Raw genomic sequence first — 22,810 nt, 5'->3', positions numbered from 1 at the left:
CCCTCCCTGGGCCTCAGTTTCCACATCTATAAAATGGGTCTGGCAAACTCAGTGACCTCCAGGGATTCCTAGCTCTAAGTACCTTAAAGTGCTGTTTAAGTGTCACTTTTTATTAAAGTTCCCCAGTTCAAATGGGAATTCCAAAGAAGAAAAGTTGTCTTTGTCAGTAAGCTGAGCTTCCTGATATGATTCAGGAAGTGTGGTCCAGTGGAAAGAAGGCTTGACAGAGAGCTAGCTGACTCAGGAAGGACCTGAGTTACAATCTCTGCTCCGTCACCTGTGGGCAAACCACTTCACATTTCTATGGCATGTATCACGTATTATTCATGTTGTAATTATTTGTCTGTCTTCCTTTGTCATTCAGTCATTTCAGTTGTACAGACTCTTCCTGACCCCATTTGGGATTTTCTTGGCAAAGATACTTGAGTGTTTTGCCATTTCCTTCTCCAGCTCATTTTACAGATGATAAAACAAGTCAAACAGGGTTAAGTGACTTGCCCAAGGTCACACATCTAGTAAATGTCTGAAGCCCAGATTTGAACTCAGGAAGGTAAGTCTTCCTGACTCTAAGCCCAGCACTCTGTCTACTGTGCCACCTAGCTGCCCTCTGTTTTCCTTACCTACCTTTTGGACTCTAAGCAATATGGGGATTGGGACCTGTCTTTTCTCACCTTCATATCTCCCCTATCATTTATCACATTGTTCTGCTTACAGTAAGAACAAAATAAATTTTTGTTATTTAATTAAATATCATAGAAACACTTAAATCCATTCAAATACATGTAATTAGTTACCTTTGATTTCTCCTGAGCTAAACCTCTGAATCTTTGGAGGCCAAGATCCATGCCTTACACTTCTTTTGAATTCCCCACAGTGCCTAGAATAGTTTGAGAGCACATGGTAGGTGCTCCCATCATAGATTCTTGTTGAATGAGCAAAGTAAATTCAGTTCAATTTAAGAAGCATTTTTTTTCAAATACTGACTGGTCACGTGGCAAGGGCAAAGGACAACACCCAAGTATTCCACTAATATCCCCTCAATGTCAGGAGAAAGCAAAGAAAGCCCTCCTCCTGAGATAGTGGGAGAACCAAGAATGACATGGGAATGATTGGGATGTAGTGTGAATCATTGGAAGGAACGTTCTAAATGTCGGAATTCAGAGATCCATTGGAACAGTGAATATTTGAATGCTATGTGCCGGCTACTGGGTACCTAAAGACAACAATGTCACAGCCTCTGCCCTCAAAGAGCTTACTTCTACCTGGAAAGAAATAAAGTGAAAAAATCATCAACCCATTAGAAAGCACTTCTTTGGCATGTAGGTTCTGAGGAATTCTTCTGATCTATATAGAGAGGCAAGAGAATTCATTCCACTATTGCCCATGTGGGCTATGATTTTCTTTTTCTATTTCCCACAAGAGAGTCAACATGGTATAGTAGGTAGAGAGCTGGCCTTGGAATCAGGAACACCTGGCTTAAAGTCCCACCTGTGCCACATATTACCTGTTGGTCTCCAGGTAAACAACCTCTTAGTGCTCCCCTGGCAACTCTCTTAGAACAGAAGTTACAGAGGTTTGTTGATAATGCTTATTGACTAAATGGCTACATCTGAGAACGGAGTGACCCCACTGGGAATTCCTTATACCAATTAATCACAGCCTGGACTCCCTAGAAAAAGCAGCTTACCTTTAGTCAGTGCTAACTTGATGTTTTGGGGACTATCAGACCCACTGGAAATTGTATTGATGGTACAAATGGTTTTTAACAGTCCTAAATTGTTCCCCAAATTTGAGCAGCATCCTCTCCCCAAACAGGTAATGATCGACACTTCCATGAACAAATGGAAAGATTTCTGATTGTGAGTTGCCCTAAATTTTTGTTAGTCTAAGGGTTTGATTGATACGCCACACAATGGGATGACCACCATACATGGCAACGAAGGGCCGTACCCCAAGAGATCCTAAAGTACTTGAAGGCACATGATACAAAGTATCCCAACATAGAATGCACTGCATATCTGGGTGATGGATGGAGAATCCTTTGGTCAAATCATATTTGGGGTCCTGAAACAAAAATACATGTAGTTGCTGCTACCCCAAGAATAGCTCTATGATGCCCTCCTTCAGGTGCCAAGGGGAAAAATGCACTCTCTGAAGCTTCAAGCACTCAAAGTCCTTACTGACTTATCAGCAGTCACAGCTGAGTGTATGTGCTTAGTTCTTTGTGATAAATCGGGCTCCCTTCTTTTGCTACATGAGCCAAACCTCCAAACCACTTTTGATATTGGGAAAGATTCCTCTATTAAAATTCTGAGGACAGCCATTAATACATTGTCTAAAGTAGAATTAAAAGCTTAGTTCTTCTCAGAGAAAGTCATTGTTAAAGACAGGAACAGGTCACTAAGGAAGTAATTTCAATGTTTAAAAGATGCAGCTAAAGGTAAAATTAGAAAAGGCAGAATGGGAGACTGGAAAACCAATAAGTGGGAGTCAGAGAACCTGGCTTCAAATCCCATATTTGCCCCTTCCTACCATTGTCACGTTGGCCAAGTTGCTCAGTCTCCTCGGGTCTCAGTAACCTCATGTGGAAAATTAGGATGTTGTATTGAATGGCTTCTGGGGTCCCTTTCCACTCTAAAGATATGATCCTGTCTTATTATTCAAAGGTAGTAAAGTAAAAATGGGTAAAAACATCATTCGGACAAACAGAAACCAGTTTGAGATAGCCATGCACCATGGAGAACTGAACGGCTTCTGGAGCCTGCTCACAAATGCACCATCGTCATTCTACCAGCAGATGTTGCTATAAAGTAGAACAAGGAGCTGGAAGCTTTGGAGAGAATCCATGCTTCCTCCTGAATTCTTGTAAAAGGAACAGCTCTATCCTTGGGTTGCTTTCCTCATTTAAGCTAATAAATGTCAGTGGATCTGATCTATTCATTCACATTAGATGGACTGTTAGCTAGACACACTTTATTCATGATAGACTTTCACTCTGTATTGTTGTTTTTGTCAATGAAAGGACATTGCTTTAATGCACAAAAATGAGCTGGAGAAGGAAATGGCAAACCACTCCAATATCTTTGACAAGAAAACTCCAAATGGAGTCACAGTCGAACACAACTGAAACAACTCAACAACAAACAATTAACTGTGATAGGAAACTTCTATTATGCATATGACTGATATCTATTTTCTAACTTGATGGGTTGTAACCTGCTCTGCAGTTGATGAGAGCTGTTCCCATATCCAGAATTCACTGCATTAAGTCATAGATCTTTCATAGTGGATAAGGCACTGCGTGTACATTTAGGAAAACCTGAGTTCAAATCCAACCTTATGCACTAGTTGTATGACCCTGGACAAATCATTAAAAAAATATATATCTTTTTAAAAAAGAGAAAGAGAGAGAAGGGGGAAGCTAGGTGGCTCAGTGGATAAATCACTGGCCCTAGATTCAGGAGGACCTGAGTTTAAATCCGGCCTCAGACACTTGACACTTACTAGCTGTGTGACCCTGGGCAAGTCACTTAATCCTCATTGCTCTGCCCCCCCCCAATACATATTTTGTCTCAATTTCTTCAACTGTAAAATTGGGATATTAACAACATCTACCTCCCAGGGTTGTAAAGATAAAATGAGATCTTTGTAAAGTGCTTAACACATAGTAAGCACTTTATAAATGTTTATTCCCTTCCTTTCTCCTCCATTTCTTCTCTTGAGTAAATCTGGCTATCTACACACCCTTTATTTGTAAATAGCTTCACTTTTAACTTTGTATATAAAAATGCAAATATAAACATGATAAAACTTATCCAGAGTCCATTGAATATGTTCAATTCATTCTAGGACATTTTTGGATCCAAGCCCTTTTGCCAGAAATGGAATTTATTTTCCCCTTTGCCTAGTGTTCATAGCCATTACTCCTGGATCCACGAACCACATTATTCAAATAGAAGTCTGAGCTCTAATTTATAGTTGATGGTAACTTTGACATGGAAATACAGTATGGATGCAAGGTTTTCCTACAGATCTGACCCAGGTGTCCATCAACCTGACTCTGTGTCTCACAAGTGAAATAATCATGTACCAAGTCATGTAGTGATGCTCTAAGCATTTCTATGTGTCCTAGCAGCTGCTTAGAAGCACTATGTCCATGTGTTCTCTAAGCCTCAAGGAATAAAAATACAGAGTAGTCTAGGATATCTTAAAGTATGGCCACATTCCATTTGGGATTCAGCCATTACCCCCAAAATACTCTTTAGAAAGTGCTTCCTAATAGCTCCTTGGACTTCCTTATTAGCTAACAGTTCCTAGAATACACCAAGGATGTGGAAAAAAACACATGGGAAGAAAGCCAAATGTAGATAATGTTAAAAAACAGTGTCTCTCCCATTAGTGGGCAACAAGGTCAGTATAAGTCAACAGACAGTAGCCAAGATCATTGGCCTGCAAGGAGAAAGGCATAGTGTCCAGGATGGGAAGAGTGTCAATACCTTCATACTCTTCCCTGGTCATACTGTATCTGGAATGTTGTGTTTGGTTTTAGTAAAGGCATTAATAGGCTAGAGCACATTCAGAGGAGGGAAACAAGGATGTAGGAGGACCTCAAGGTGTCATGGTCAAGAAACAGTTGAAAGAATTCTGGATACTAAATTTGGAGAAGACTTAAGAAAATAGGATAACTTATCCCCAAGTACTTTAAGAGCCATAGAGCTATAGATTTATTTTGTTTGGTCCCAGAGGGAAGAGATAGAAACATTGGGCAGAAGTTGTATTGGCAGACTTGGTTTCATGTAAGGAAAAACTGCTTAACAATGAGAGTTGCCCATACATAGAATGGGCTTCCTCAGGAAGTTGTGGGTTCCCCTTCCCTAGACATCTTCAGTCCAAGGCTGGATGGCTCCTTGGAGGGATTTAGCAGAGGGAAATCTTGTTCAGAAATTGGTTCCACTAGTTGGCCTTTGAGATATTTGCCAACTGTGAGATTCTATTAGTCCCTAATGTAATTGAAGAGAACATCACAGAGACCAGATCCTAGAAGAACTTCTGCTCTGGGATCTTGCTCTCTGATTGACAAGTATCTCCTAAAACACTATTTCAGGAAAGTCCTGGTCATGCTTCACTTCACCCCTCTTCTTACCTATACTTCGTCTACAGCCTCAATCAATCAATCAAACAACAATCATTTATTAAGCACCTACTATGTGCCAGGCACTCTGCTAAGCAGTAGGGATACAAATAGATAAATTTAATAATCCCTGCTCAAAAGGAATTTGTATTCTGAGAGAGACAAAGTACCTGACTGCCCCTTTCTTTACCTCCATTTCTTTAACTCTCCAGTTTTGTAACTATGAACCATAATCAAATGATCTGGGTCATGATTCCTGGATGGGATGTGCCAATCTATTTCCATATGTCCCCATTTGCCATCCTTCTAACTTTCCAAACCAAAGTACCCCCCCATGTGCTTTATATTTCCAAGGTGAATGCAAATTCCTTGAGTACAAGGACTTGCCTTTACTTTTTGTTTCCTCAGTGCTTAGCATAGTAAGTGCTTACAAAATGCATTTTCATTAATTTTTCACTCATCTATTTTAGTGATGGGGATTATTAGAATTGCTTTTCAGTCTCCTAGATCTCTCTATTAACAATTCTAAGTTATTACCTGTTAGTTCTGCATTTTTTGATGTTTTTCCTTGGTGGCCATTGGAAGAAGAAATGTGCAATTATGTCCATTGTATATAGAATAGCATGGCTTATATAATTATATGCTTCAAAGCTGCACAATGCTTTAGAGGTGATGTAGTTCAAGGGTGTCAAACATGTGGCAAAAGACTGCATGCTCACAGCACTCCTGGGTAAAGCCAGAACCAGATTAAAATGTAATTGGGAAATATTGAAGAAAAGCAATAAAAATACAACAAAATTCAGATAATGTTAATATGTGGCTTTCTAAGTCAATATGCATCCCACAGAGATCCTTAGATACAGTTTAGTGGCCTCTGTTTCTATTGGAGATTGACAGTACTGATGTAGTCCACTCCCCACATGATAATGATAAGGAAAAAGTGGCGTGTCCAAGATGGTGCCACATGCAGATTGGTCATAGATTTATAACTGGAAGGTACCTTAGAGATCACCTAGGTGAAGGAAAGCAGAGGGACTTGTCCAATGTCACACAAGTAGTTTCAGAGACAGTTCTGCCTCTGACTTCTGACTCCAAACCTAGCATTCCTTCCACTCTTTCCCCTTGTTTTCTACTTAATGGAAAACTGGATTTTAAAGCAGACAAATGTGGCAAATAGCAAATGTGAATATTTAAATTGTATCTTAAGATTTAAAACTCCTCTGCTTTTGTTGAAAGACAAAACTGGGAGCTGGCTTCCATAGCTAGTTTCAAATTTCACAGTTAGAAATGAGAAGTTAGTTGGATAAAATACTTTTTAAAAAAATTACAGTAGAAATTTACAAAAATAGTTTTAATAAAATTATTACAAAATCAATTTACAATATAACTTATACAGCCATCTCCTCAAAATACAACCCCGGATTATGACAAGTAAACTACATTTGTTTTTGTTAAGTCACATCATAGTATAAATAATGCTTCATCATCATATTTTTTATAAGTGTACATACCAATAATGATGAATAATAAACAGCACATGTTATTTTTATGACTCCTTCAATAAAAAATTCATATCTGGCCAAAATAAAGCCACCCATAGGAAAACAGAGAACATAATTTGTTTTGTATTGTTTTTCTGTTGAACAAAAGTCCAGTTTACAGTATTCAATTTGAAAGCACCAACTAAACACACACACATACACACACTTATGCACGCACACATGTTTCTCCATCTTCTTATTCCATATTTTGCCAAGATAATAGCTCACTCAAGGGTGAGTGTCAGAACCCCTCAACCTCAGCCCTCCCCTTCATTGGTCTCGGATTTCCATCATGCGCTGAGGTTAAATGTGAGTTTCCTTCTTTGGCTTCCAACAGGGATGTTTCAAAACTTAGGAGATATACTGAGCTCCTCCATGTGGCTGAATCTCTGTAACTCCCCACCCCACAACATTGCCCCTGATAAGACAGGAGTCATCTCCTCTTGTTTGTCTTATCTCATCACTACTGAGAACTCGGTCCCAGAGGTTAAAGCCAGTGAGTCTTCCAGAGAAAGCCAATGTTTCGTCAAAGCCCCCACCCACACAGCAACCATTCTTTTCTTGGCCTATTTGTAGAATCCCACCTTCTGGGATGATGTGACCTGTAGCCATCCCAGAGCCAGTGGCTGCCAATTCTCCATTGACCCACAGGGATGTGACCCCTTCCTCTGAGTTCCACGTGCCACACAGATAGGTCCATGTTCCAAGGGGAACCACAGAATTGGCAACTAGCTTGTTCTGGTCCCCACCCACCACGAGCACAGTAGACCAAGAGTTGAGGTAGAGCTGGATTTCATATGGATTCCTCTTTGTGCCATAAGAGAACAAAACAGTCTTATTTAACACATCAGTTGCTCTGACCCAGATGCAGGCACTGAAGGACCGAAGCTTCATTTCAGTCACTGGGTGAACACTGCCAAAAATCTTCTTTGAACGCATTGGGAATAAAAGCGCTGTTTCACAACCTGTAATTGAAGTAGGTAAAAAGACAGGCACATGAGCATCAATTGAAATTCATTCAGAATGTACCCTGGATGTGGAGAGGGAAAACAAAGACTTCTTAATGATCACATGGGAAAAAGTGATGTGAAGGTTAAGGTGATGACTCTTCTCTGCTCAGGGGCCTTTGGTTTTATCCTGTAGGATAAAACCCCTTTATTTGACATTTAAAGTCATTCATAATCCATCTCTAATGAACCTTTCTAGCTTTATTTCACATTATTTCCTTTTGCACATCCTAGTTTTCAGGCAAACTGGTGCGCTTGCTGTTCCAAACCTGGCATCCCATCTACTATCTCTATAATTTTATGTAGGTTATTCCTCTTGCCTGGAATGCCCTTCGACCTCACCCTTGGGACCTTTAGATTCCTCCGAGGCTCGGATCACATGTCACTTCTTATAAGAAACCTTTGCCCTGGCAAAGAATTGGAAATCAAGGGGATGCCCATCAATAGAGGAATGGCTAAACAAGTTGTGGTATATGAATGTAATGGAATACTATTGTGCTATAAGAAATGGTGATCAGGCAGATTTCAGAAAAACCTAGAAAGACTTAAGTGGATTAGTGCTGAGTGAAGTGAGCAGAACCAGGAGAACATTGTACATGGTAACAGAAGCATTATCTGATCAACTGTGATAGACTTAGCTCTTCTCAGCAGTGCAATGATCCAAGATAATTACAAAGGACTCATGATGGAAAATGCTCTCCACATACAGGAAAAAAGAAACAAAAAACTGTAGAATCTAGATGCAGATTGAACCATACTATTTCTACTCTTTTTTCTCTATTTTGAGGTTTTTCCCTCTTGTTCTGATTCTTCTTTCACAATATGACTAATGCAGAAATACATTTAATGTGATTGTACATATGTAACCTATGTCAGAAAGAAAGAAGCCTTTTCCTCCCTCCTAATTGTTAGTGTTGTCTTCTCCTCAGATGATTGTGTATCTATGAAGTACAAGGAATGCTCAGTGATGTGGGCACCACCCTGATGCAAGCCTTCTTTACCTCTCTGACAATTATATTTGCTTTCTAATTGGGCCCCTTGTTCATTATGTCTCCACTTCAATCTATTCACCGCTCACCTGCCAAATTTTTCTTCAGTCCCCCAATTCAAACTTCAGTGGCTCCCTGTGACCACCAGGATCAAATATCAAATGCTCCGTTTGGCATTTAATGCCCTTCTCAGCCTGGCCCCTTCTTACCTCTCCAGACTTCTGCTTTATTCCCCTCCATCTATTCTCTGATCCAACAACACTATCCTTCTTGCTGTGTCTTGATCACACTTCATCTCTAGATTCCATGTCCCAGAATTTAAATTCCATCTCTAGATTTTCTCACTGGATGTCTTCCATGGCTGAGATGTGCTTTCTCCTCACCTCTGCCTTCTGGTTTCCCTGGCTTGAGCTCCATCTTCTTTGGGAGTTCTTTTCTGATCATCTCCACTACAGCTTTTATGGATTAAGGTCTTTGAATGCTTGCTCTTCTGCTAGAGGATGAGTCCTCGGAGGGCAAAAACAATACACTTGCTTTTTCTTATAATTCCAGCACTGACACACTGTCTGGCACACAAGAGACACTTAACCAACACTTTTTGTGTGGGGGGGGGCAATGAGGGTTAAGTGACTTGCCCAGGGTCACACAGCTAGTAAGTGTCAAGTGTCTCAGGCCGAATTTGAACTCAGATCCTCCTGAATCCAGGACCATTAATTGTTCCACTGCGCCACCTAGCTGCCCCCTAACAAACACTTTTGACTTGACAACCTAAGATTCAAATGACTCCTTCTGCATTTAAAGTATTCAATTTGCCTGCCATTTTCTAGCAGCACCTGGACCATTCGAAGTCACGTGCTCTTCCTAAAGACCCCCCCCTCCAACCCAGGAGAACAGAATGGCCTGGAAAGTGATACCAGAGAGGCTTCCAGTATGATGGGTTGAGAGCTGAAAGGGCTCAGAGAGGTTGGCTCATCAGCCCCTTCGATTTTATAAACAGAAGCAGAGGGAGATGAATTGACTTGTCCGAGGTCACAGAAGTAGGAAGACTCAGAGGCAGAATTTGAACCCCAGCTTTCTGCCACCAAACAGCACTCTTTCGACTGTCCCATGTTTAATTAAACAAATAGAGGAACAGGTATGGTGGAAAGGGAGTTAAACAAGGACAGTCAGTCATTGCCTTCTATTACCTCTAGAGGCCACAATTAAAAACAGTCTAGACCAGATACTCCAGGATAATGACACTCAATTAAATCTGTCCCAATTTTCTGATCTTTCTCTCAATCCATTTTTGATGAGACACCGATTCTGTTTTTAAAATTGACTTGATCATGGTGTCTCCTCCAAAAGACTGCACTGATTTCAGTTCACTGAAGATCAAAGAACTAAAGGGTCCCCCAAACAAGCCATGAGCACTTTCTACATTGTCTCCACTCTTTACAGAATCTCAGTGAGTGAGAGTTAAGTGATGAAGTGGGAATTGGAGTCAGGAGTACCTAAGTTTAACCCTTACCTGAGACATTTATTAAATGGGTGACCCTAGGAAATCATTTAAATTCTTCCAGCCTCAGTTTCCTCATTGTAAAATCAGAATAATAGTATGATCTACTTCACAGAGCTATCATGAAGATGGAATGGGATTATCTATGTAAAATGTTTGGCAAATTTTAAGTACTGGAGAAATGCTAACTATGCTTGTTGCTGCTGATGTTGGGAGGGATTTCAGAAGCCATCTAGTTCATTCAAGCCATGCTAGAACAAGAAAAGTCTCTACAACACATCTGCCAGCCTTCACTTACTTGCAAGAGGAGCCTATTATCTCCTGAGGAAACTCAGTGCACTTTGTGATGACTAATTATTAGGGAGGGTGTTCCCTCATTCCCTTACATAAGCCTTCATCAATGCCACTGTAAAACTTCCACCCATTCTAGCAAATCATCTTTTAAAATGTAGGCGCATTCTTATTAAATGGTTACTCAATTAATAGATTTTTCTAGTTCTTTTATCCAAAACCAGAGCAAATGAAAACAAGCTCTTCAGAAGACTAATAACAGTATGATTAGGAAGTCCACTAAGAGCTGGGCTGGCAGTAGACCAAGATGTAAGAAATTAAAACCACTTGCTAAAAATGTTATTGTGAATAGTGAGGATAATATTCCTAAAGAAATACTAAGCATGACGCAGAGGCACTTTTGAAACTGTTATCAAATTTGGCTTGGTTTTTCTAACTACCAGTATTTACTTTAAAGATCAAAAATACATGTGTTTAAGCAATGATTTCCAGTATACATGGATCACAGAACTTAGAGAAGGAAGAGACTGGACATCATTTTGTTATATCTCCTCATTTTACAGATGAAGTAACTGAGACCTACAGAGATTAAGAGCTTTTTCTTCAAAGCCACACAGCTAGTTAGGGCCAGTGCCTTCATTGGAAACCAGATCTCTTTATGGTCAGCCTACTGCCCTCTTCTCTCTACATGTATGAAAGTGAAAATCAAAAGAAAAAAGTGGGTAGTTATCCAGATATTCTAGTAATATCTAACACCCTTAAGACATCTTTCAGCCTATAATGTGCTATTCGGAAATATTATTCCGTTAAAGTAGCAAAAATGACCATCTGGCTTCATATCCACCTGCATTTAATTTCATTCTGCATAATGGAAGGAGCATGATGTAAAGGGTCTCCTGACCATGGCATTCAGAAGGTCTAGGTTCAAATACCACCTCTTAACACTAGCTGTGTGGCCACAGGCAAATCACTAAACTTCTGTGAGCCTCAGTTTCCTTATCTGTAAAATGGGGATAATAACACCTACTCACAGGGTTTGGGGGAAGCTCAAATGGGATAATAAATATATGGAAAGCACTTCACAAACTCTAAAGTATTTGAGTTTTAATCTTATTAAGCCTACTAAGTCCGATGGTAATTAATAATGGTGCTTAGTATCATTAATTTTCTGTTTCTTTCCCCTGTGATACTATTGAACATTTCTCATTATGTGACTCAAGCCAATACTTTGTCACTATAGGTTATCTTTGGGATTGAAGAAGCACTGGAATAAGTCTTCAAAGTATAATGGAGAGTCATGTTTCCACGGGACAATTTTATTTTTAAAATAAAATGTCAAATGTGACTTGCATTTTCTCCCTTCAATGGTCCGACTGTACATCTGACAGGGAGGGATTTCATTAAGTAAAAGGGGTTGCCAGAAAAATATACTAGACTGGGGCAACTCCCCTAGAACCAGGCAGATGGGGGACTTCTCCTGATTTCCTGTTAAAACAGGAAAAAAGAGGATCAAAGATTTAAAGCTAATCCAACTCCTTTATTTTACAAGTATACTCACTGAGTCAACAACTGAAGTTGACGGAGGTTAAATGACTTGTCCAAGGTGAAAAACAAGAGTAAACAGTTTGGGGGGCAGCTAGGTGGCACAGTGGATAAAGCACTGGCCCTGGATTCAGGAGGACCTGAGTTCAAATCCAGCCTCAGACACTTGACACTTAACTAGCTGTGTGACCCTGGGCAAGTCACTTAACCCTCATTGCCCTGAAAAAAAACCAAACAAAAAAAAAAGAGTAAACAGTATGTAAACTCCTTGAGGGTAAGGATCATGTCATTTCTTTGTATCTCCTGTTATTAGTGCAGGGCCTGACACATAGTAGGTGCTTACTAAATGCTTCTTGAAGGTCCAGGATTTGAGCATAGATCCTCCAACTGCATACCTTTTCCCTATTTGTGATATTCTGTTTGGTCTTTTGGAATATGGGACACTTTTGTATATATGGTACCGAAAGCAGCAAGGAAAGAACTGGAGAAGTTACACCTGGAGCTATAGCAAACTGATCTGTAAGAGCTCATTGCTAAATTTTCAGTGTGAGCATTTACATCTCAGGGATTAGCAGATAGCTACGGATCAGGACTTGATTTAGAATGTTGTTGATTGTCTAGACTTAAGAAGGTGAGGGAGAAAATGTCAATAATGGTGATTCAACAGAAAAGTGTATGATGTGTGTACATTCCCCCCACCCCACCCCATATCTGGTTGTTAAACATTTACCAGCATACTCCTGGTTTTATCTTGTTCACTAGATCATGGGGGTTTAACGAATGGTAACCACACAAAGCATGCTCCTGCTGACCAAGCCAAAGTGATTCCCACTTGTTTTCTTTTAAAAATTGGCTTTGGTGGGGTGGGGGAGGAGGAGGAGAGACCCAAGCTTCTGGTTTCAGCTATCCCGGCTGTAAAGTGAAGGACTTGGTGACCTCTGAAAGATTGTGACTACGCCCAAGTTTCTGGAGCCCTAAATAACTCTATGACAGATTTTGTCCAATTTGATAGTCTCTTATTTAGACTCCCTAATCCTTTCAGAAAACAAAGGCCTAAAAAAAGACTGAACCATAAATGTAACTGTTTTTAAGATTTTTTTCAAGCAGCAGTTTGTTCCTGGTAATTGTACCAAATCCCCTCTTAACAAGGTATGTCTCCCTGACCCTCCCAGGGCTCCCCACTCCATCCAGCTCATTTTACTACAACATTAGAGAGGCAATGGGGGAGGGTTCCTCTGGTCTCTTAAAGCACAAGATTTGGTCAGTGCTGATTGATATTATCAGTCAGAATTGTCCTTAAAGATAAGCAGCCAAGCTGGAAAAATGTCCTCAACATACCTCACTCTGGAGACTAGAGATTAAATTTGTAATAAGAGTAAACTAGGTGGAGTGGATAGGGCACTGGGCCCTGTGTTCAAATTTGACTTCAGAGACTTACTAACTGTGTGATCCTGAGCAAGTCACTTAACCTTGTTTACTTCAGTTTCCTCATCTGTAAAATGAGCTGGAGAAGGAAATCATAAACCATTCCAATACCTTTGCCAAGAAAACCTCAGATGCAGTCACAGAGAACGAGACACAACTATGTGTGTGTGTGTGTGTGTGTGTGTGTGTGTGTGTGTGTGTGTGTGTGTGTGTTGCAATTCTGGAGAACAAACTCCTTAGACAGGCAGTTTGACACAAAGCTGGATTTGGAGTAAGAAGACCTGGCTTCAAATCTCATACCTCCCTTTTAATATCTGTGTCCCCTTGGGCAAGTTATGTAACTTTTCTAGGTGCAGATGCTGATCTGTAAATCCCACACTCCTAAAAGGTGGGAGTCGATCCTTAAACTCCCGGGGAGTTGAATCTATCTTCATTTATGATCTTATAATGGAGAATAGCTCCTTGATATTACACTTGAATTCATCATCTTATTTGACCCTCACAGCCCCTGGGAGGATGGATGGTGCTATTGTGTTCCCAGGACCTGAGTGCCCTCATCCATGAGTAAGATCAAGGGGCTGGATGGAGTAGGTGCCCCCTGAGGTCCCTCCCAGCCTTAAATCTATGCTCGGTGATTCTCTCAAAGTCACCCAAGAGGACTTTCTTCAAGAAAAATCAAAGGCTGGGTGCAGGGACAATGCGAGCATCAAAGGCTCTGAATCCAAGTCTGGCTGTGGGACTGACCCTACTACCCCCGAAGGAAAGCTAGAGGCTCCAGCAATCAGCTGATTGGGTGGCAGGCAGCCGGATTAGGGGAGGCGGGGCGGGGCAGAAGCCTCTCTCTTACCTGCAGGCAGCGAGCGCTGTCCAGCCCACTTCCGCAGGGCTTGCAGCTCTTCCAAGACCGGCAGCAGCAGCAGATTTCCTGTGGTGTCAGGCGCCCTCTGCCAGGAGCTCTCCAGCCTGGCCAGCCGGTGCGTCAGGCCACGGCTGGCGAGCAGCAGCTCGTCCAGCGTCCTGGCCAGCCTGCCAGGCTCTGGGGCCGAGGTGCACATGCGGGCCACATCCGATCGCAGATCCCGAAGCTCGGAGATGAGCACATCCTCGGCCGCCTGCAGCAGTCTGCTCTCGCGCATCTGAGAGTTCTCCAGCATGATAAAGAGCCGGTCCCATACGGTGCGCTCCTGGCTACAGCGGCACGAAGAACCTGAATGAAGTACAAGATGCTGTTGTCAGGGACCCACCTGAGCGCCCACAGGGTCAACCGGGAGTCGGGCAGAGACCCACTCCACCTCTCCTCCCTCTCCTCCGGTACCTGCTCTGGCCCAAAGCCCGCTGCCCTCGAGCTCCTGGGAGGTCCGGGTAAAGTCTTAGCAGAGCGTCTCTGAAAGTCCCACCTTCCACATCCAGAGACTTTCAGAAAAGTAATGCATAGAAACCCGGAGAGTGCATACAGGCCCCCATAAGATCGCCCTGCTGGTCAAGAAACGACCTTTTAATCTCCTTCTGCTTACTTATTTCTGTAGTAAACCACTTTTTTCTTGGTGGAGGAAGGTGGTGTAAGACAGATCTGTTATTTACACAGTATGAGGAAAGGGAGCCTCCAAGGGGAAAACTCCCTCCACAAATGAGGTCCCACAACTTTTCTGTATCTTACAATCTTGGACAGTTACCTGGGTAACTTATCCAGGGTAAGACAGCTAGCACATGTCAGAAGGCAGAATTTGAGCCTTGGTCTTAGGGCCACAGGACTATAGATTTAGAACCGGAAGGTTCCTTAGGGGCCACCTAGTACCATCTTCTCATTTTATACATGGAGCTAAGACCCAGGAAAGTTAAATGATTTCCCCACAGTCTCACAGTTAAGTGTCAGCCAGAGCAATGTGAACAGTCTACCTGATGCATAGCCCACCTCTCTACTCACTGTGTGGGCCCGGTTGCCTCTCAGACCACTTCGACTTTCCCCTCCCTTCCTTGTAGCTTCTTCTGCCCTAAAGAGCTCTCTCTTTTCAAATGAAACTCCTTGAAATAACTTATCCTGGCTCCAATAACCGACCCCCTCAAACGCACAAAGAGCGGGCTTAGAACAGTTGAGGGTAGGAGAGAAACAGTTAACAGGCACTTACTTTCGTCAGTGGGATGCATTCCATTCTCTATTTCGTTATCCAAATTCACGTACATGAGATTATTATAGTCGTCGCTGTCCTCGGCCCATAAGACAGAACAGAGAGCACAAAGCAGAATGACTCGGAGATGCTGCATTTCTCCAGGAGAGACAGCTAATGTACTTCGTCAGATTTCTGCGAAAGTCGACTGGGAGAGAGCTGGCTCTGAGTAGAAGAGATAATGAGAGCAGGCGGCTGGGAAACCTCTTAATAAAGGTCCGAGGCTGCCTGAGAGTGAATGAATGAGGAATGCTGGTGGCATCAGGGGGTTGGGGGCTGGAATAGGAATGCCTCTGGTTATTGGAGGAAGAGGAGGAGGAGGAGGAGGGGGCTGATGGGCTAGCGGAGGCGGGGAAGTTAAGCAACAGAAAACCCCCAAGGTTTGTTCTGTGGTCAGGTTAATTGAGGGAAAGGAAAGAAGGGGGGCACTGAGAGTAGGGGTAAGACCATTCTTGTGAGACTTGCCCCTGGAGAATTACATGTTGTAATGTGAATTAGTAACCCTGGTGGAAGAAAGCTGCTTGTGGGGTAGAAAGAAAAATACACCAGAGCTGGAAGGAAAGGCAGGAAAGAGAGTTAATACCCTGGGGAAGGGGAGGGGGGGTGTTGTGGAAGCATTTTTTCCTCAGCCCTTTTAGTCCCCCAAACTTTTTTGTTTTGTTCTTCATTCCCTGTACCCTGATTTTACATGCCTCAGGTGCCCAGAGTTATAAGTGAATTCCAGTAAAAACAAGGAAGAAATCCAGTGGCTACAAATCCTGATCTATTTGGAACCTATCTTCTTCATTCCAGCTAGAGTTTAATCTTCCCACTACCCTTGTAACAGCATGTTTGTAAAGTTCTAAACAAACCCTTAAGAGCTTCATAAACCAGGGAGTGGGGATGGAGGACCTGGAAGAGAGCAATGTGCAGAGCTTAGAGATATTTGTTTTCTTCTCCTAGTAGTAGATCTCTATGAATATATAGCTCTAAGAAAACCAGCTTACTCTCCTCAGCTTGGAAATCGGGATCATATTTCAAGAGAGAATTTAGGTTGTGATTATTTGTGATTTCTGTGCCAACACTCTAATTGTTTCTTTTCTTTCTTTCCTTTTTTTGGTCTATCTTCAATTCAATTGAAAAGTGAATGTGTCTTTCCCCCCTCCATATACACATTAAATTTCTAACATTAAAAGTCTTATTAGAAATACATACCAGGGAGCAGCTAGGTGGCACAGTGGATAGAGCACCAGCTCTGGATTCAGGAGAACCTGAGCTAAAATTTGACCTCAAACACTTGGTACTTACTTGCTGTGTGACCCTGGGCAAGTCACTTAACCCTCATTACCATGCAAAAAAAAAAAGAAGAAGAAAAAGAAAAAAAAAGAAATACACATCAGATTTATGCTTTAAATTTTAGCTCCCTTAAAATTGGCATTTTGAGCAGCTGAGTAGTGTGTGTCTATCTGGCCTAGAGTGGCCCTTTATAGTAACTTTTAATGTTATTGATCTTTATCTCTTGAAGAGATCATGGAATTCAAACCAGGGTGGGTGTTTACCTATTTGAGATCTCTTGACAGTTTGGAGATTCAAGGGATGCCCATCATTTGAGGAGTGGCTAAACAAGCTGTGATATATGATTGTAATGGAATATTTTTGTGCCATAAGAAATGACAAGCAGGATAATTTCAGAAAAACCTGGAAAGACTTGTATGAACTGATGTATAGTGAAGTGAGCAGAACCAGGAAAACACTGTACATAGTAATAGCAATATTGTACAATGAAGAACTCTGAATGACTTAGGTATTCTTAGCAATACAATGATATAAACAATCCCAAAGACAAAACTGATATTGTTTGAATATAGATTGAAGCATACCATTTTTCATTTTCTTTTTTTCTTTTATTCAAGTCTTCTTATACAAAATGACTAACTCAGAAATGTTTTATATGATTGCACATATATAACCTATATCTGATTGTTCACCATCTCAGGGAAAGGATAGGAGAGGGAGAAAGGGAAGGGAGGGATAGAATTTTGAATTCAAAACTTTTTTGTAATGTTAAAATTTTGTTTTAATGTTTAATTGGGGGGAATAAAATATATGTATTGGGGGAAAACATAGTAGTGCTTAATTTTCATTGTTAGTGACCTGGTGAAGTGAAATTCTTATTTTATTTTATTTTATTATTTTTTTGTGGGGCAATGAGCATTAAATGACTTGCCCAGGGTCACACAGCTAGTAAGTGTCAAGTGACTGAGGCCAAATTTGAACTCAGGTCCTCCTGAATCCAGAGCAGGTACTTTATCCACTGTGCCACCTAGCTGCCCCTGAAATTCTTATTTTAAAGACAATAGTAATGATGTTCCAATGTTTCCCAAGTGACTTCAGAATTATTATTGAGTTCTCCCAATCTTCTGTGTCTAATGTACACCCAAAGCAATGAGGTTTAATGATGCCAGGTCCAGAGACCTGTATTGGCTCTCTGCCACTGAGAGATGGTATGGTGCAGTAGAAAAGGTCTGTGGCTTTGGAGTAATATCTGGGTTCAAATCTTGACCCTGCTTCTGAACATTCGTTTGACCTTAGACAAGTTGATCAATCTCTCTGGGCCTCAGTTTCCTTTTCTGTAAAATGAGAGGACTTGCCCTAGTGATGTCTAAGGTCTCTTTGAGCTCTGATATCCTATGACTGGGTAGTATGAGTAAAAAGTAACGATGTTGATTTCCATTTTGTGGAATGTCTCTTTGCTTCCCAGTCTTACCTCATATGTTGCTGCCAGTGAAAGGCATCATAAAGGACTTTTTGGTTCCTCTGGAACCAAATTTTTATCATTCTGAGTTTTAGAACTTTCTGAACTTTACCAATGTTTTCTTAGCTCAGCTCTTTTTTGTGAGGCAATTGGTATTAAGTGACTTGCCCAGGGTCACACAGCTAGTAAGTGTCAAATGTCTGAGGCCAGATTTGAACTCAGGTCCTCCTGAATCCAGGGCCAATGCTCTATTCACCGAGCCACCTAGCTGCCCTAGCTCAGCTCTTAAAATATTCTGCATGAGTGTGTATATCCAAACAAATGAATTCATGTACATTTACATGCGGTTCCTGATCTTTGCATTCTTTTGTGTATTTCTTCAATGCGCAAATCTCCATCCAAGGCATCCATGGAAACCAGTTGCTTTGATGCTTGAAAGTACTTGGAGTATCCTGAGAGAAAGGCTGGTCTCTGCAGTGATAAACTCCCATGTATTCTTTACATGATGAATACCTGAAGCTTATGTAACATGTCTTCTTGATGCTTGTCTCCATGGAAAATCATGAATGACAAGTAAGCCATACCTTGGCATCCCTTAAAATGCTGCTAGAATTTAGGGGTTTGATTTGTCTTTGCTCCTCTTTTATTATGAAAAGTAAACCCTCATTTCCAGATGTCTAGTGTCTTCCTCTGTGAAGGAGAACATAAATGAATTCTATAGCTTTCTTTTCTTTGTTTCATTTCCTCTCATAGATGATAAAGCTTGGTTTTCAATTAAAGACTATCCAAGACTCTGTCTGCACTGATTCCTTCTCAAGGTTACAGTTCTCTTACTGCCAAATTCTTCTTCTTTCCCCACATTGCTTCACTTGATATAAACCATCATTAGCTAATAATGTTTCTCATAATCAGATGCCCCATTCATAGAATAAGCTCTGATTCATAGAATAGTGCCAGTGATCTTTGGGAATCAGGGTTGCTGTCATTATTTGACTCAGTAGAGGAATGGGAGATTGGTCCACACCAATCAAAATGTGACTGATGTCATAGATGCTTGTTAGTTCAGTCCTGACATGATTAATGCCTCTCATGAGCTGAGAAAGTTGTGGAGCCCAAGTGAATGAACTGACTTTATTATTCTTTTAACAGGCAACTCCATGTTGTTGTGTGTGTTGTCTTCTGTGTATGAAAAACAACCCCAGCCAATTAACAGTCATGTGACAGAGCTGGTGAGCCTGATGTGTCAGCTGGAGCCAACAGAACAACACCATCTTCTCAGACTATTGCAAATAGTCGCAAGGACGAAACAGCCCATGGTAAAGGCATATTTTTATATATATTTATATAAGTAATAAAAATAATGGGGCAGCTAGGTGGTGCAGTGGATAGAGCACCGGCCCTGGAGTCAGGAGTACCTGAGTTCAAATCCGGCCTCAGACACTTAACACTTACTAGCTGTGTGACCCTGGGCAAGTCACTTAACCCCAATTGCCTCACTAAAAAGAAAAATAATTTTAAAAAATAACATATAATTTTATATAGGACTTTGGCATTAGCAAAGCACTTTGGGAATATTCTCTCAGTTGAGTTCCCCAACAAAACTATGAGGTAGGCACCATAGATATCATTATTCTGTTTTATGGATGAGGAAACTGAGTCTTAATGGGGTTAAATGACTTGCCCATAGTCACATGGTTAGCAAATTGCCAGAGATGGAAGCTGAGCACAGGATTTTCTGACTCCAAGACCAGGTTACTATACACTACACCACATTATCTCTCAAGGACAGATACACTTATATGTATGCCTATAGGTATGTGAGGCCACTCTGTGTATTTGGGTATTTCACACAAATGTACTATCTTGAAAATAAAGGAATCAAGGGGCAGCTTTGTGGTGCAGTGGAAGAAGCACCAGCCCTGGATTCAGGAGTATCTGAGTTCAAATATGACCTCAGACACTTGACACTTACTAGCTGTATGACCCTGGGCAAGTCACTTAACCCCCATTGCCCTGCAAAAAGAAAAGAAAAGGAAAAAAAAGAAAATAAAGGAATCAGTCAGTCACTGTGAATTTGCTAAGTACCTACTGGCCTTTTCTGTGCCAGTCACTGGGCAAGATGCTAGGGATACAAAAATGAAATTGTCTCTGTTCTCAAGAAGCTTACATTCTTTTAGGAGATAAGCATATATACTAATTAGGAAAACAAAAACACTCATCTCTTCTTCCTAGAGCCATGTAAATGGAGAGGTCATACTAAGAGGCTGGGATGAGTAATTGGAGAGAGTGACCCACAAATTTTTGGTTATTCTGTCTGAAGGTCAATGGCAGCACTCGAGATAACCCCTAGAAGCTATAGTTTCCCACATAGGTAGCTGGAGCAATAAGAAAGTTCCTACATAAATGGCCTGAGTCATGGGAAAGTCTACTTGGACTGTTAGCAGGCACTTTTGTGCTTTGATCCAAGATATATGACTTCTTTCCATTATGGTTCATGAAAAAACAAATGCTTCACTACCATGTAATTGTTTCTCTACTGAAGCTATCTATGACAATGAGAGCAAACCCAGCCCCCAAAGCTCTCCTGGGTGTATCTGTGGCTCAGTGACTGTCATCCGCATGTCTCTGGCTCCCACTGAGCTAATTCAATCTGCCACCTGCTGCTGGACCCCTATTTGTTGCCATAAGCATATGCCAGTTCATGGTGAATATTCTTAAAGTGATTCTTGATCATGCCTCATGTGTGATTGCTCTCCTGAATTCATATAATGGAGTTGAACCTAATCCAGCTATCGCCAGTTACTGAGTGTGTGGGACCTGGTTCCCCAGTTGCTGAGTGATTTCAATGCCTTCACCTTTTTTTACATATTTACTGTTTCTCTGATTAGCAAGTTAATTATAGGAGAGGTTAGGACAATAAATAAAAATGGAATTCATATCTGTTCATTTGGTTGATTTTGTGTAAAGCTAGTTAAAGGGTTTACTAAGAGAGGAAGTTGAAACAGATGCCTAAATGACACTTTTTGGAAGTGGCAAAGATCTGGAAACCAAATAGATGCCCATTGACCATGGAATAACTAAACAAACTGTGGTTGAGGCATAGAATCAAAGTGAATGCACCTAAAGAGTTGCTATTACTCCCTTCTGATTTTAAAACCAGTTATCCCCATGAACATTATATATTAAGTTCCTATTTCTGATCTCTCCCTCTCCCCTCAATGAGCAGATCAAACACTTGGGGTTTTTTCCTCATTAGGCTTTCATGCTCTCTTGCCTGGCATCTCCTCTTAATCAGTCATAGGCAAAGTTGAAGGGTTTCTCTTGAGTTAGCAGTTCTTCTTGTAGTAGGTTTTCAGCTTTCAAAGTAACTGACCTGGACTAAATATTCAAATGGATCTACACCATATTTCCTTCAATGATACTAATTGCAACCTATTCATACCCACTGATCTAGTACTATACTTGTCTTTTTCCTCCCATGACTTCAACTCACAGGTTCCTCTCAATATGGTGGTTCCTTTATTGCTTTATCTTGACATTATGAGGGTACCAGTGGGACACATGGGTTATTCATTGGTTATTCCTTACTTTCTATTCTATTTCCACACTTAGTTACTCTTTGTAATTTTTTGTTTGTAATGCATCACAACCTACTCACATCTCCCATCACCTTCATTTTCAGCTCTTTGGAGACTGAAGTGATATATGATGTAAAGTCATTTACCAGTTGACCTACACTGGAATCAAAGCTATATTCTTAGTCTCAATATCACCTTACTGTGATCAGTTGAGTTTCCAGAATCAAATAACTCATGTATGAATACAGTATAATTACTCCTTCCCCAGGGTTCATATTCTTAACTCTATGGCATCAAAAGAGACTCAACAATATATGGAAGAAAAGAATACTATTTTCCTCTGGTAGGTAGATATGTATAGAAAGTATTCTGTTTATAATGTGAAAACTAATTTCCTGGCCATCCTCCATCATTACAACAAGAAATACCACTATGGTGCTGTGGAAAGTATTGGCTGGAGAATCACAATTTCTTGAATCAGATCTTGGTTCAGTCATCTATCCTTTGTATGACCTTGAGCCAGTGTCCCTTCATGGTCACCAAACTGTGATGTTTAAAATCTAAATTGTGGTCACCTTAAATTAGAAGCTTCAGCACCAGTCTTTGGTAGATAGGCTTTTTCTTAACTTTCTGAACTCCATGTGAATACCTGTATTCTTTAATAAATGTTTAATGCCCAAAGATTGGTGCTGAAGCTTCTAATTTAAGGCGACCACAATTTAGATTTTAAACATCACACCAGTCACTTAAATTCTTTGGACTTTGGTTTGTCTTCTATAAAAAAGAGGGGGATGGTCTAGAAGAGATAATGGAGTGACCCTGGGCAAGTCACTTAACCCTCATTGCCCTGCAAAAAAAGAAAAGAGAGATAATGGATAAGATTCCTTCAGAATCAGAGTCTGTGATCTA

General features: G+C 40.9%; 2 protein-coding genes across 2 annotated transcripts in view; one reads left to right on the top strand and one right to left on the bottom strand.

Annotated features, from left to right (window-relative positions):
* Positions 1–22,810, top strand: part of VEPH1 (ventricular zone expressed PH domain containing 1) — a 219,469-nt gene that overhangs the window by 56,497 nt on the left and 140,162 nt on the right. Inside the window, exon 5 of the mRNA XM_043996166.1 lies at positions 19,473–19,639. Coding sequence (XP_043852101.1) covers positions 19,473–19,639 — 167 coding nt within the window. The remainder of the gene's footprint in view (positions 1–19,472; positions 19,640–22,810) is intronic.
* On the bottom strand, positions 6,535–15,806 carry PTX3 (pentraxin 3). The gene is made up of 3 exons (XM_043996167.1): positions 15,551–15,806; positions 14,272–14,631; positions 6,535–7,637 (listed from the first exon to the last, which is right to left on the bottom strand). The coding sequence occupies exons 1-3, from the start codon at positions 15,684–15,686 to the stop codon at positions 7,024–7,026; spliced, it is 1,110 nt and encodes a 369-aa protein (XP_043852102.1). The 5' UTR covers positions 15,687–15,806; the 3' UTR covers positions 6,535–7,023.

Source organism: Dromiciops gliroides, chromosome 3, assembly GCF_019393635.1.
Source record: "Dromiciops gliroides isolate mDroGli1 chromosome 3, mDroGli1.pri, whole genome shotgun sequence".
Classification (NCBI taxonomy): Eukaryota; Metazoa; Chordata; class Mammalia; order Microbiotheria; family Microbiotheriidae; genus Dromiciops; species Dromiciops gliroides.
The sequence above is the reverse complement of the archived record's forward strand: the minus strand, read 5'-3'. Positions and strand labels throughout refer to the sequence as shown.